Source organism: Aedes albopictus, chromosome 2, assembly GCF_035046485.1.
Source record: "Aedes albopictus strain Foshan chromosome 2, AalbF5, whole genome shotgun sequence".
Classification (NCBI taxonomy): domain Eukaryota; kingdom Metazoa; phylum Arthropoda; class Insecta; order Diptera; family Culicidae; genus Aedes; species Aedes albopictus.
Genome location: NC_085137.1, coordinates 470470837 through 470484393, shown reverse-complemented (window position 1 = coordinate 470484393; position 13557 = coordinate 470470837). Strand labels below are relative to the sequence as shown.

Below are 13557 nucleotides of genomic sequence, written 5' to 3'. Positions count from 1 at the left end.
ATATTCCAGTTAGATTAATCCGTAAAACATGAAATACTATTTTGTATCACTTACAACACAATAACATATATTTTATACATAACTTTTAATCTTGTAGTTCAAAGTGAAATTTTTCGAAAATTTAAAAGTCATAATGTGAATATAAAGGTTTTTCGATTTCATGCCAATATTCGGTCCACGATTCGGTCACAAAGGGCCACAAGACAAAGTTTTCTGGGACAACAGCGGTGGGAATTTAGCAGATTTCAAGGAACGACCTGCCTTTTGTCCATTTTTTTAAATCGTTACAGTTCCTGGCGATTGTAAGCAGCACTTGGGCAGCAACATCAAAATCTTTTCCCTTAAATGATAAAATATTGTAAGAAAATCGAAGAAAAGCGTAGAAATAATACTTAAGATAATTGTCGACTTCGACAATGACAGATACAAACAATTGAAAAAATGTTGGATTTCAGTGACTACTGTGATTATTTAATGATATTTCAGTTCAGTGGCAGAAATTTTATAGCATACATATTTATGAAATTTGATTAAATATATTTAAAATTTCTCAATATTATTAGAGTGATCACCCCCGTGGGTCTGCCTAGTGATATTTGGCAGTTATTTGAAAAGATTGATGATAGATCTTATCAACAGCTGCCAAGCAATACATACCAGACATCAGAGTGTTTGATTCTTATCATAAAATGTGCATATCATTCTGGCGGCATTTAGTGCTCGTTAATGCGGGAAATATAAATTCTATGGGTTTTCATAAGCGAAAACTGCTTACAAATAACAACAAATATTATTGTATTTTTATTGTAACAACGATTCATTTGACCTCATTCAATTTATTGTATTTGTATTGTGAGAACAATGAAAAACATTAGGATATATTGTTTTCTTTTGAAAAATGCCCTAACAATGTCTTATAAAAATACAATACATTCTACTGTTTTTCGCGAAAAAATGTATGAAAATTTTCTCAAAATTTTATGGTTAAGACACAGACAAACAGACACATTACTTAGAAGAAAATTGCTTCAAAAACATCGTTTGGCATCTCACTAGCACCCTCTATAATGCTCAATCCGAAGCATTCATTTGAAGGTGTTGTTTCCCTCGGCTCAATGTAACAATTTTGCAGGTGACGACTCCCCCGAGGCGTCATCCATTCATAAAACATGAATAAAGGTTCATGCAGGGGGTGAGAAACTCGGCACACTTCATTTTGTGCCAATGTGCCGGCGATGTGCCGAAGTGTGCCGCCGTACTGGCAGTCATGCTGTCAGTTGACTTGCGACTTTTTTATATATCTGGCAACTACGCGTTTGTTTTGGTTTTCGTTTTGTGTTCAGTAATAGCCAAAAATGTTTTGTGATGTGGCCTGTATCCATTTTGTGGCAGAGAAAGTGATGGTGGATTCCGTAACCAGAGTCCTTCATAATTGCCCATAACTCGTGGTTGGAATCTATACGGAAAACCTGCGGAAAGTTGGCCTTCGTCGTGAACCGGAAAGCTTTTCTGGGAAACCAGTTTTATAACCACCGCTTCTGTCTTGGGTGCTGCCGGCTTCCAGGAAGGTAAGATTTGAACATTCGTCAATATTGCATGATTGCGTTTACCAATTCCTTGACCGATTCTTTAATTTTTTGGATTCAAATACCATACCAAGAACAGCGACATCGCAGTCAACCATCTCCCAAACCAAAGAACTACATAAATTTGCACCGCACGCAGTCACCGACCGCATCCTGAAGCAATAATTGATGTTCCTGAATCGCTCCGGCTGCAGCTATTGTTTCGAAGAGAGACCAACGACCAACCATCCCAGCAGTACCTATATGGCTCGCACATCCAACTGGCCCACCTTAAGCACCAGTTAAACTACTACCTGACTTGGATTTATGGAATCGCTGCCGATAAACGGATCAATGTGACCTTCCGGGGAAGGAATTCACCCACGCATTATGGAAAGCTTCGAATGTTATTTCTTGAAAATTTCTCTCCATTTTATATGGGTGCTGGACATATAATGACTAAATTGTCGAGATATAATAAATACAATTTAATGTGTTAATATTTGTCAATCAAAAAGTATTACTTTTATTAAATAAAAAGCAATAAAGCATGGGTTTATTGCATACAAATTACTTCACCGAAAAAGCACGTATATTTTGATTAAACTCACGTTGAGTTTGTACGTGTTTTATTTGAAGTGATTTTGTGTAGTATTTACTTGCTTTATTGTTCATTATTTGATTCGTTATTCAATAAATCTATTATGTTATCATCATTAGAGGACAGTACCCAAGTAACCACAAGCATTATATCATTGCACGAATTAGACTGAATTTCAACCTTTGCAATGCGAAATGCAGTAATTCCACACTTCTCATGCAATATACCTTTAGATTGGCATTATCAATGTATTGATGCATTACATTTTTTCTTTACATTAGGGTGCATTAAAAGGTGATATACGATAATTCAATAATTCAACACTGCAAAAACTGTATAAATGCAATGTACAAACTAGCAAAGGTTGCTCTAACAATACAATTATAAAAGCTTGACTCTAATGGTACACAATGAACAAATGAAATCAAGAAAAGTTAACAACTTCATGGTCAACTATAGCGGTCTTCAACACTTCTGGTTCGACTCCCGACCAACTTAATCCTCGTTTGAATCACCGATCGACGACTTTCTTCAGAAACCCCTTTTTAGAGATGACCTTTTCTCTTTTCTGTTGACTGCTATCGCATGCCAATTATGATGGAAACCACAATTAGCATAATATTATGAGCATTGTACGAAAGGTGTTTTAATTTTCTTAAATTGATTAAATATCTTCTAGAATGCATTATGTATTCATCAGCGATTTATCAGAATGTGATTACGAATCCCTGTAATTACATATGCCATAGTCGTTTTGACCTCTACTGAAATGGTTGAGGCAGAAGAACAGTTTCCTTTTAGTTAATGAAATATCGGCTGTTATCACTGCAGCAGAAACGGTCCACAGCACCAGCGCGTATGGTACTCATCAAGCGGTCTTCAACACTTCTGGTTCGACTCCCGACCTGGCAACAAAAAAAAAAATGGTTAAAACATTCATGTGGGGGGCATTAGTACCGTTGATAACGAAACGGTGCTAAAAATAGATTTTTGTTTTGGTTTTTCGTGTTGCACGTATTAAGCATGTGCAAATGCAAATGTACAGCACAAGCATTTATGTCACTTTAGCAATGGCTGTCAACGTGCAGCAATATGTGGCACTAATTTAATTTTAGTGGGGCCCTTTTCGACTTTAATATTGCTTCAATGAGGTATTTAAAGTAATGCAGCATTATTTACACAATTTTAAATATAAATATATGGCAAAATTGATGCACTTATATTCGGCTTCGTGGTTACTTGGGTATACTATAAGATGTTTATTATTAAAATACATTCGATGGCATCTTCCGGGCGGATCTAAACCAAGTACGAAACCACTCTGAAAGCCCTAGAAGACCCCTTTGTTTAAGTGTAATCGTTTAACAAGGTTTAACCACAGACAAACAGACGTAACTCTTGAAGGAAATTCATCAAAAACTTTTGCCCGGTGGCTTTTTCATGAGCACACTGCCACCTGTTGGTATAACCGCGCGAGACACTGTCTGCCATGATGGATTTTGATTTGACGTTTGCTAACACGCACACTACTACACAAATCGCCTGTAACTTTCGTTTGCATCATTCAGCAACGTGTACACTGGCAAACGTCAAAGCGATCGAACACTAGCGCCTCTGGTGGAAGGATCGCGGAAATCGAATGAAATTTGAATTGATCGTTAAATGCATGTGCCAAGCCGTTTTGAAGAGTGTTACGTCTGTTTGTCTGTGGTTTAACATTACATGAAAATACAAGAGCAACTTCCATCACAGTCGTGTTTTGTGTATCAAAGTGTGGTTTTGTCGTTCATTTTTATTTTTTTGTTGAGAAGGAAAACACGGAGAAGTGATGCCAGTTTTATGACAGCCAATCTAAAAAAAGTGCCAGCTTGTGTCAGCAAGTGTGCCGAAAGTGTGCCCGGCACATTGTGCCGAGTTTCTCACCCCCTGGGTTCATGATTGAGTCATTTTATGTAAACATTGATCGGCGTCGCGTTCATTTCTCTCCGAAATTGAGAGGTGATGTAGGCACAGCAGCGCCACCATGACACAAGCGAGCACAGTCCGAACCACACTATATTTTCAAAATGACTGTTAAATCGTGCGATGATTGCGATTTGAGTAGTACACTCAGAAAAAAATCTAAACTAAATAGATTAAATCCTATACTAAATCATTTTTTCCTGGTTGACCCTAGACTCAGTTTATGTGCAAGTTAAACTGGGCCTAGTATAACTTCGATTTGATTGTATTTCAGTATAACATACGAGAATACGGATTGACATAGCATGAAATTTATTGAAATATTTTGGGGTTATGATTAATTTACAAAAATAAATAAACAAAATCGCGTACTTGTTTCAATTTATTGGCTTTTATAATAAAATTACACTTAATTTCATACTTCTTACTATTGCAAACACTAAAACCAGCACCGAAAATAAGCAGGACCAGGAATCGGGAATCGTCCTACCCATCGTCACTCTGAACGTCGTGGAATAAATCTGAAAATTAAGTTTGAAAGGCTTGATTTAAGGGATTGGAACAATCGTTGGATGCTTAATTTTACCTTGAGCGATGCCGGGAGTTGTAAGGATACACATTCTGCAGTTGTTCACTCTATTGCCGGGACTAGCGAGGGTGGAAAATCGTGATGGTATTTTGGACGGACGCACAGACGCACGTACGGAACTTTTCCCAGGAAACAAAAATATCCCGCTGCTCCGAATTCACTCAAGCTTGATACAACTGATAATTCTTCGTCCGACTAAGAACTGATTAAAATATACTTTGCTAACGTTGAATGGAAAATTATAGAAAAACTGATGAGTTTCACAAACTTTGAAAACTTTGTTAAATTCCAACACGAAGACGTCATTACTTCTCACTTTACACTCATGTAAAACTATTTCTTTAAAATTCTTGCTCAGTTTAACTTTTCAGACGGTGCTAGTATAATTGTTAATCAGGCCTACGTGTAAACTGCAGTAAAACGAAAAATGTATAACTTTAAAACTTTGTGTGATTTGTTATGTTTCTGAGTGTATGTCTGTTTGTCTGTGGTTAAGATACATAACGACCACCATTTTTTATTGTAAAACTGCCATTTACCATTCGCCGAATGGTATTGAACAATAGGGGTGTTGGTGAGTGTGCTGTGCAAATTACAATATGTTTAATGGTGAATATTTTTCGAAAAAATGGTGATGTAACAATAAAATTTATTGTATTTTTATGATATTTTTTATCAGGGTAGTGTGCATTTTGACAAAAATTTTGTTTTTAAGTGTGGGTAACAGCTTTTATAGGCTACCCTTCCGAACCCTGTTTCACTTTCAACTCATTCCACAGTTCCAGCTCGGTTTTTCTGATGCGGCGGCGGCGACGGCGAGAGAGTTTTCAGCTTTCAGTCAGCTTCAGCTTCAGTTCAACGCAAACTCTCGCGATCGGCGGTCGGACAACAGCGAACCTCCGGGAACAAAAGCGCAGTTCGGCACGGAAAGAAGTTTGAGTGTATGCTTTGCACTGTGCTGCAGCGTATAACGTGACGTAATATTTTTGTGTTGGCACCTTCTACAGCAGCAGATCTCTGATCAGTGTGTGCAAAAAGGGTGAGAAAAGAAAGGAAAATTAAATTTTGGGCAGAAGATTTTTCCTGGTGGTGTTTTGTGGGGAAATCGGTGATCGGGATCGGACGGCGAGTGTTCCTCCTCGGTCGGTCGTCGGGAGTGTTTTCTGGCAAATCCAAAATTGGTTGGAAAACCGTGCGTTTGTTCCAAATTTGGGGTGCTCCTCCGGAAGAAAGCAAAGTGCGCTGTTGTGAGAGTGTGTTGGAGTGCAGCAGTTCAGCAGAGTGAAAAAAGGGAGTCGGTGTCGGATGTGACTCGCTGCTGGCTGGCTGGCTGGCTAACAAGCTGGAGCTGGAAGCAGCAGTAGCAAAGCCCCGAGAGTCGGACGGCAGTGTTTTCGTTTTGTTGGGAAAGGAATGAAGAAATTCGAAAAAGAAAATGGTTGATAATTTTGAGTGCGCTGGCTATACGTTTTACTCCAAGTTCGATTCCGGAAACCTGGGCCGAGTGGAGCTGGTCCGATGCTGTGAAGGTAGGTGGCCAATCAGCTGAAAAATTGCATTCCCCCCTCGAAGTAGTCTGACAATGTGTCAACCTGCAGGCTGCGCTTTTGTTTTGACGACGAACGAGCGAGTTCCCTTTCCCTTGTTGCTGGCAGGTTCTCAGGTTTGGTTGAAAATCATCGCTTGCTTGGTGTTGGTCGTGATTCGTGAATCGTGCTAAATTTTATTTGCAGGTGCGTGGGGCATTGTGGGGCAATGCTGTTTATGAAAGATCCATCCTGGCTGCCAGGGTTGTTTAGTTTTGTTTACTCCCACCCATTATATTTACCTATGATCGCATAACTGTCTCATATGCTAAGGAAACCCAGCAAATATGGGACTTATAGGCGATTATAGGCAGTATCCATCCTAGCTAGTGTTGTTTTAAGTTCTAACTTTCACCTCCTACGAGGAAAGCAAGAGCATAGTATCCTTCGCTATCTTGAGGCACAGTACTTTCGAAAGGAAAACTGTTTATAACCGGAACCCTCACCAGGACGTATTTTCCTCTTCAGAATAAAACCATTTAGATTTATCCATGCCCAGTACATATAAAATCCAATGACGAGTAATTTATATTTGTATTTACCTATTTTTAAAATGGCATCATTAATTCAACAAATCGCTCCTACACTAACTTCAAATTAATTTTAAAATAGGTTGTCGGGCACCAAAACTCATGAATACTTGGATGTCGGCTCTGTTTTGCGTGTAGTAAAACATACAAAAGCCTATTGATATCAAAATTTAGTAACTTTAAGTCCCTGAGATATTTTGTTTGAATTCTGCTGACGTTTGTTAAGGACTTATTGAATATATTCCTTGGAAAAATTGTTGGTGGAATTACCCACGGAATTCACAGTGAAAACTATCAACAAATCTGAAGACTGAAGGAGTACTTTTTTAGAATTTTTGGTGACAATTCTTGTGTTTTCAGGGATATAACGAAGATGAATCAGTTACCGGCTGAAAGTCTCGATAATAAAGTTAATAAATAATTCAGGTATATATGAAGGGATTTTTTGAGTAATCACTGGAAACGCTGTAGGGATCAAAAGGGAATCCCCATAGTTTCTGGTGGAATTACTCGAAGTCTCACCAAGTGTTCCAGTTACGAAGATGTGACTGATGATGTAATATTGAACTTATTACAAAATCTTTATAAATTCCTTTGATTCCGGAATAAATGTCTGAGAGAATCTCTTTTGTGAAACCCTGGTTAAAGGAATTCTGGAGGATTTAATGAAAATGTTTCTAGTTAAACTATCAATTGTATCTTGTACCGACTTCTCGAACCCTCTAAGCAGAATATTCTTTTCGAATGAGTGTAATCAGTTCTGTATCTGTTAATTCCGACAACTAAGCAAAATAGTGCGGAATTATAAGGTACAAAACTGATTATAGGCCGAACATTTCTATAGGTCCTAAGTGCAGATGAGAGGCTCTCCTTAAGTCTCCTCTCTTTCGATTATACATAAATACATACATTTATTTTTTTTTGTCTGTATTAGCGAGATTTTTAACCCTAGGCTAGTTCATCTCGGGACCCACGTTTTATTTCCCTTCCGAAGGAAGAACCCACTTTTTGTGAGTATGTCGGGAGTGGGATTCGATCCCAGGTCCTCGGCGTAATAGTCAAGTGTTCTAACACATACATTTATTTGTTCAACATCATTAAGGACAAACGTCTTAAAATCCCGCTTCAACAGTGCATCAGAACTTCAAACGCACAAATCTTAAGAAGCAAGCTTCAAACAACAGGTGCATATTATTATTCTGTTCTTGCTCACTTGTAATAAGCTTAAAATAAAAAGATCAGGTGCACTGGTTTTGTTTACAAAGAGATTTGTGCGCTCGAAATCGTGAGTAGGTGCCAAAGTCGGCCATTGTGGCGACCATTTTGGGATTCTATCAAGTCTGTCCTTAAGACAAGACATAATCAACAATAGCACGCCACAATACTCGGTTTGTGGCTGCCGCTCTCCATCCTCGGTCGCGCCCAATGCTCGCCAAGTCACGCTCCACCTGGTCCGCCCATCGTGCTCTCTGCGCTCCACGCCTTCTTGTGCCAACCGGATCAGTTGCAAACACCAGCTTTGCAGGGTTGTTGTCCGGCATTCTTGCAACATGCCCTGCCCACCGTATCCTTCCGGCTTTGGCCACCTTCTATGTAGATGCTGGGTTCGCCGTAAAGTGCAGCGAGCTCGTGGTTCATCCTTCTCCGCCACACACCGTTCTCCTGCACACCGCCGAAGATCGTCCTTAGCACGCGTCGCTCAAAAACTCCGAGTGCTTGCAGGTCCTCCTCGAGCATGGTCCATGTCTCGTGCCCGTAGAGGATTACCGGTCTTATTAGCGTTTTGTACATGGTGCATTTGGTGCGTGGGTGAATCTTTTTCGACCGCAGTTTCTTCTGGAGCCCGTAGTATTCCCGACTTCCGCTGATGATGCGCCTCCGAATTTCATGGCTCACGTTGTTGTCAGCCGTCAGTAAGGATCCGAGGTAGACGAATTCCTCCACCACCTCGAAAGTATCCCCGTCTATCGTAACACTACTACCCAGACGGATCCGGTCGTGTTCGGTTCTGCCTACTAGCACAGGGGTTCTCAAACTTTTTCAGCTTGCGACCCACTTTTGATTTTCATAGAATGTGACGACCCACCAGCACGAAAATTTGTAAAAAAGTATTTTTTTTTACAAATTTGACTGCTTTTTTAAATGAATACATTTTATTACTTTGATAGGTTGTACAACATAGTAAACTTGGGTTAAGTAGCCCTCGAAGTGATTTTATTTATTATTTTTAAAGTGCTTTTTGGAAAGAGCAAAGAAAGGTTAAGGTGCCCAAATTTGCATCAGTTAACTCTTAGTCTTAAGGTGAATATATGACGAAGCCACATCTCGAATTTTCAAGAGCACAAATCTGAAGAACCGAATGTCGGTTTACGCTGAAAAGTTGATCGATTGGTGACCCGCTGGTGGTGACCAATCGATCAACTTTTCAGCGTAAACCGAAATTCGGTTCTTCAGATTTGTGCTCTTGAAAATTCGAAGTGTGGCTTCGTCATATCTTCACCTTAAAAATTTGAGATAAGATTTCAAGTTTCAAATACATTTAACCAGTCTGGCTCCAGATAGGGGAAATTACCTATTCTCGGCCGTTTTGTTATCTTCGTCTTTGGGGGTTTTTTGAAACCTATTGAAGTTGGTCTCAAATCCTTCCCAACTTAGCTGAATTATATGGCCAAGTTTCAGGTAATTTGGCTTACAAAAACCCCCAATGACGAAGAGAACAAACCTGTAATTTTATGCTTCTGCAGAACTTTAAAATCTAATTAAAAATTAAATATCGATTAAAAATGCTATACAGCGAGTGGGTGAACATCAATAAGGTTCAAGAATTATAATACTGTTGGATGGTCAGATGAGTTTTTTTTAATAATTTTTAATAATATTCTTCATACGCCACTATTCTATTTAAATTGAAATCACTTTTCAGTTGTTCCGTTAAAGTTCTGACTATCGATATTCATCTGAATTTCACAGAAGTTAAACTTTACTGAAGTTCGGTAAACGTAAGGTTTCTTGTCGAAGTTTGGTAATTTTTTGCTGATTTTTTGGTATTTCTACAATTTTTGGTTTTTTAACAGCTGAAACAGGCGTGTAAGTCTAACAGAAAATGCTAAATGCGAGAAAAAACTTGAACTCATTATTTCTCAAAACATAAGCAAAATCTAATATTTTATCCTAATCATAAAACTTTCGATAGAAAACTCATAGTTTCAGAATCGATTTCATAATGCAGACTATAGTTTCAGTATTAAATAAACTCCAGACAAGACCTCCCTGCCCTTTAGTTCAGAGAGGGGGCAGCGTCCTGCCAACTTGGTCGAGGCAGGGTTCTTGGGAGAACAAGTAAAGGGTTGTTGAAAGATTATGCAATGTAATTTATTTTGAGTAAATAAAATCTATTTTTTCCCAAACATGTTACGTAATATTTGAACAGCTTCATCAACGCTGATATTCTAAAGTGCTAGAATGATGCATTGAGCTTGTAGGGATCCCTTGAAGATGGGATGTAAATCATTAACTCGCGATCGCGCGTTTTCGTACTTCAGGGAAAAAGTACATTACATAAATGAACGATTTTTAAAACACATCCGATATGTTGAAAAATTAATGATTTGCTATCCATGTCCGTGGAACCATTCTGAACAGCCATTGAGTGAATACATTGGGTTGTTACATATTTTCATCTTGCGAATCGACCAGCCATATAAAAACTGAACCCAGTGTATCACCACAACCTCTCTACTGTACCGAATAACAACTACTAAGCATATCCTCTCCTTCCCTTCTTTTCTTTTCCCTTCCTTTTACATGAGCAAAATAACAACTCCGAGTATTTCTATCACCACGGCCACATCTAATTAACGTCTCAACCAACACTGGAACGACCACACTGATGGGGCTACCACCTTGGATCTAGCTGGGCGTGGGGCAGCGTTTCTTACTCAGCCGCTGGATGCCAGAACAGACGCTGTTTGAGCCGCACCTCCTTGGTGAACAAACGCTCGAATCGTACCTCCTCAATCTAGCTGAAGTCAGAAGGACAACAGTGCCCAGACTGCACTACCAGCTAAGCACACAACTCTTAGCTGACGGTCTTTGTCATCGCTTGACCCGTGGAAGCATGAGGTAGGAACTTGTGAGGACCAGAGCTATGTTGGACGCTCTCTTTATCGACTCACCGTTTTGCAACCCAAATGAAGAGGAATCGTGAGTAAAAATCATAAAAAACACCTAAGGTAAGAACATAACAATTCTGTTTCCAACGTGTGATTAACCATTAAATAGATCCACTGGTCACGTGTAAGACGTATTTTTGACGCCGGAACGTCGTGACTTGACTAAACTGCCGTGGGCAGCATAGTTGTCCCATGTTCTATGGGAATCCCTATTAACATGGGACAACTATGCTGCCCACGGCAGTAAACTTCGACAGAAATGGTTCACTACTTGACTAGGTGGACATCGTGACAGGTTCTATACGTTGACGTTTTCAATGTAGTTGGCATTATAAGAATAACGTGAGAGTAGGAAATGTTTATATAGACATGACCGATGCTGAGAATCCTAGGGGCTCCCTTAGGTGTATTTATCATAAGTTTACTCCAAGCACTGTGACGCTGAGACAAGTTTGCTTACAGTTGAAGCTTTTATGTTAACATTCAAATTGACTGCTATTAGAAGATTATGAAGGAAATTATTATTTTAAAATTAGGTTGGTTTATTTTTATAGATTCTGTTAGGGATGAGTACACCATAGTTGATGGATGATCTTTATTAGTTTCAATTGCTAATACAATAACCAACTAACCGACCTTACCTTACGACCTGACTTAGTCGATATTATGACGATAAAAGTAAAAGAGCAGGAGTTATGATGTGATCAAAATCAAAACTTAATCTTATTTTTTGTCAGGATCCAGAAACATGGAAAACTGTAGTAATTTGAATGTAGTAAAAACTATGCTATGATACGGTGGACATAAGGATAATTCAGACTTCATAGGGATACAAGAGATGAACACAGAGAAGCAAAAGACGACTAGCGACGACATAGGATACATTAACTGTACATTAACATAAAGCGTTCGACTGATAAGTTTTATGTCCGCAACATCAAATGGAAGCTCAAAAATAGAGTTATTTGAAGATGATTCCAGTGCTGTAGATGACCAACATCGGTTCATCATAACAATATTGGTATTTAACTTGAAATAACTTTCAGAATGCACAATGTAACTTGGGATATTTTTTGATTATTGTTTGGAGATGATGTCAGAAAAACTAGTTGCCCATACCGGCTACAAACGCTAGTTCTGATAATTGTCACTGAGTAGTCTTCAAAAGTATCAAAACATTACATTTCTAGAGCTTCCACAAAATACGGGTGTGATGGGAACAGTAAGCGACACTGTATTTTTGATAACTACTACGACCCAATACTAAATACTGCACACTTTGCTCAAGTTGACGACATCGTCTAGTCCATCGTGAGTATTGGTCATAGTAGGGGGAAAGTAGGGAAAGGGTCCAGGCTTTGCTTTCAGCTGTCCTGCAGCTCCACCTGGTCACTCTATAAAAAAAAAAAAAAAAAAAAAAAAAAAAAAAAAAAAAAAAAAAAAAAAAAAAAAAAAAAAAAAAAAAAAAAAAAAAAAAAAGTATTAAATAAACTCCAGACAAGACCTATAATACAAAATTTTGAAAAGAATTAAGGGGAAATCGAAATTCTAGAAATAACTCTTCTATAACTCTTCTAATAGATTCTCCAAGGAAGTATTTGAAAATTAAAAAATGGCTAGCAATATAATAAGTTAATAAAGACTTCGCGACCCACCAAATATCAGCCCGCGACCCACCAGTGGGTCGCGACCCATAGTTTGAGAAACGCTGTACTAGCATGTACTTTGTTTTTGAGGCATTCACCACCAGTCCGACCTTTGCTGCTTCGCGTTTCAGGCGGGTGTACAGCTCTGCCACCGTTCCAAATGTTCTGGAAATAATATCCATGTCGTCCGCAAAGCACACAAATTGTCCGGATTTTGTGAAAATCGTTTCCCGGCTGTTGAGCCCGGCTCGTCGCATCACACCTTCCATAGCGATGTTGAAGAGTAGGCCTGAGAGTCCGTCACCTTGTCGCAGTCCCCGGCGAGATTCGAATGAACTGGATAGTTCACCCGAAACCCTTAGGGCACCGTTATAGTTACGCGTGAGAGTGCGCGTGTGCGAAACCGCAAAGAAGAATATCAACAATAGCAAATCCACGAAAATCCTATGGACGCGCACTCTCACTCTCACTTTGAAGCGGCACTATGGCAGCGCGGTTACGCAGTTTTGCACATCGTCCATCGTTGCTTTAATCAGTCTAGTCAGCTTTTCAGGAAAGCCGTTTTTGTCCATGATTCTCCATAGCTCTGCGCGGTCGATACTGTCGTATGCCGCTTTGAAGTCGATGAACAGGTGATGCGTAGGGACTTGGTATTCACGGCATTTCTGCAGGATTTGCCGTACGGTAAAGATCTGGTCCGTTGTCGACCGACCGTCGATGAAGCCAGCCTGATAACTTCCCACGAACTCATTCGTTTTAGATGACAGACGACGGAAAATGATCTGGGATAGCACTTTGTAGGCAGCATTCAAAATAGTGATCGCCCTGAAGTTCTCACATTCCAAATGGGGCAGATTACCCCTTCCTTCCACTCCTCCGGTAGCTGTTCGGTCTCCCAGATCCTGA

General features: G+C 39.4%; 1 protein-coding gene across 1 annotated transcript in view; it reads left to right on the top strand.

Moving 5' to 3' along the window:
- Nucleotides 1-5566: 5566 nt before the first annotated feature.
- LOC109418093 (uncharacterized) overlaps nucleotides 5567-13557 on the top strand; it is a 34441-nt gene continuing 26450 nt past the window's right edge. The window contains exon 1 of the mRNA XM_019692277.3: nucleotides 5567-6246. Coding sequence (XP_019547822.2) covers nucleotides 6153-6246 — 94 coding nt within the window. The 5' untranslated portion in view covers nucleotides 5567-6152. The remainder of the gene's footprint in view (nucleotides 6247-13557) is intronic.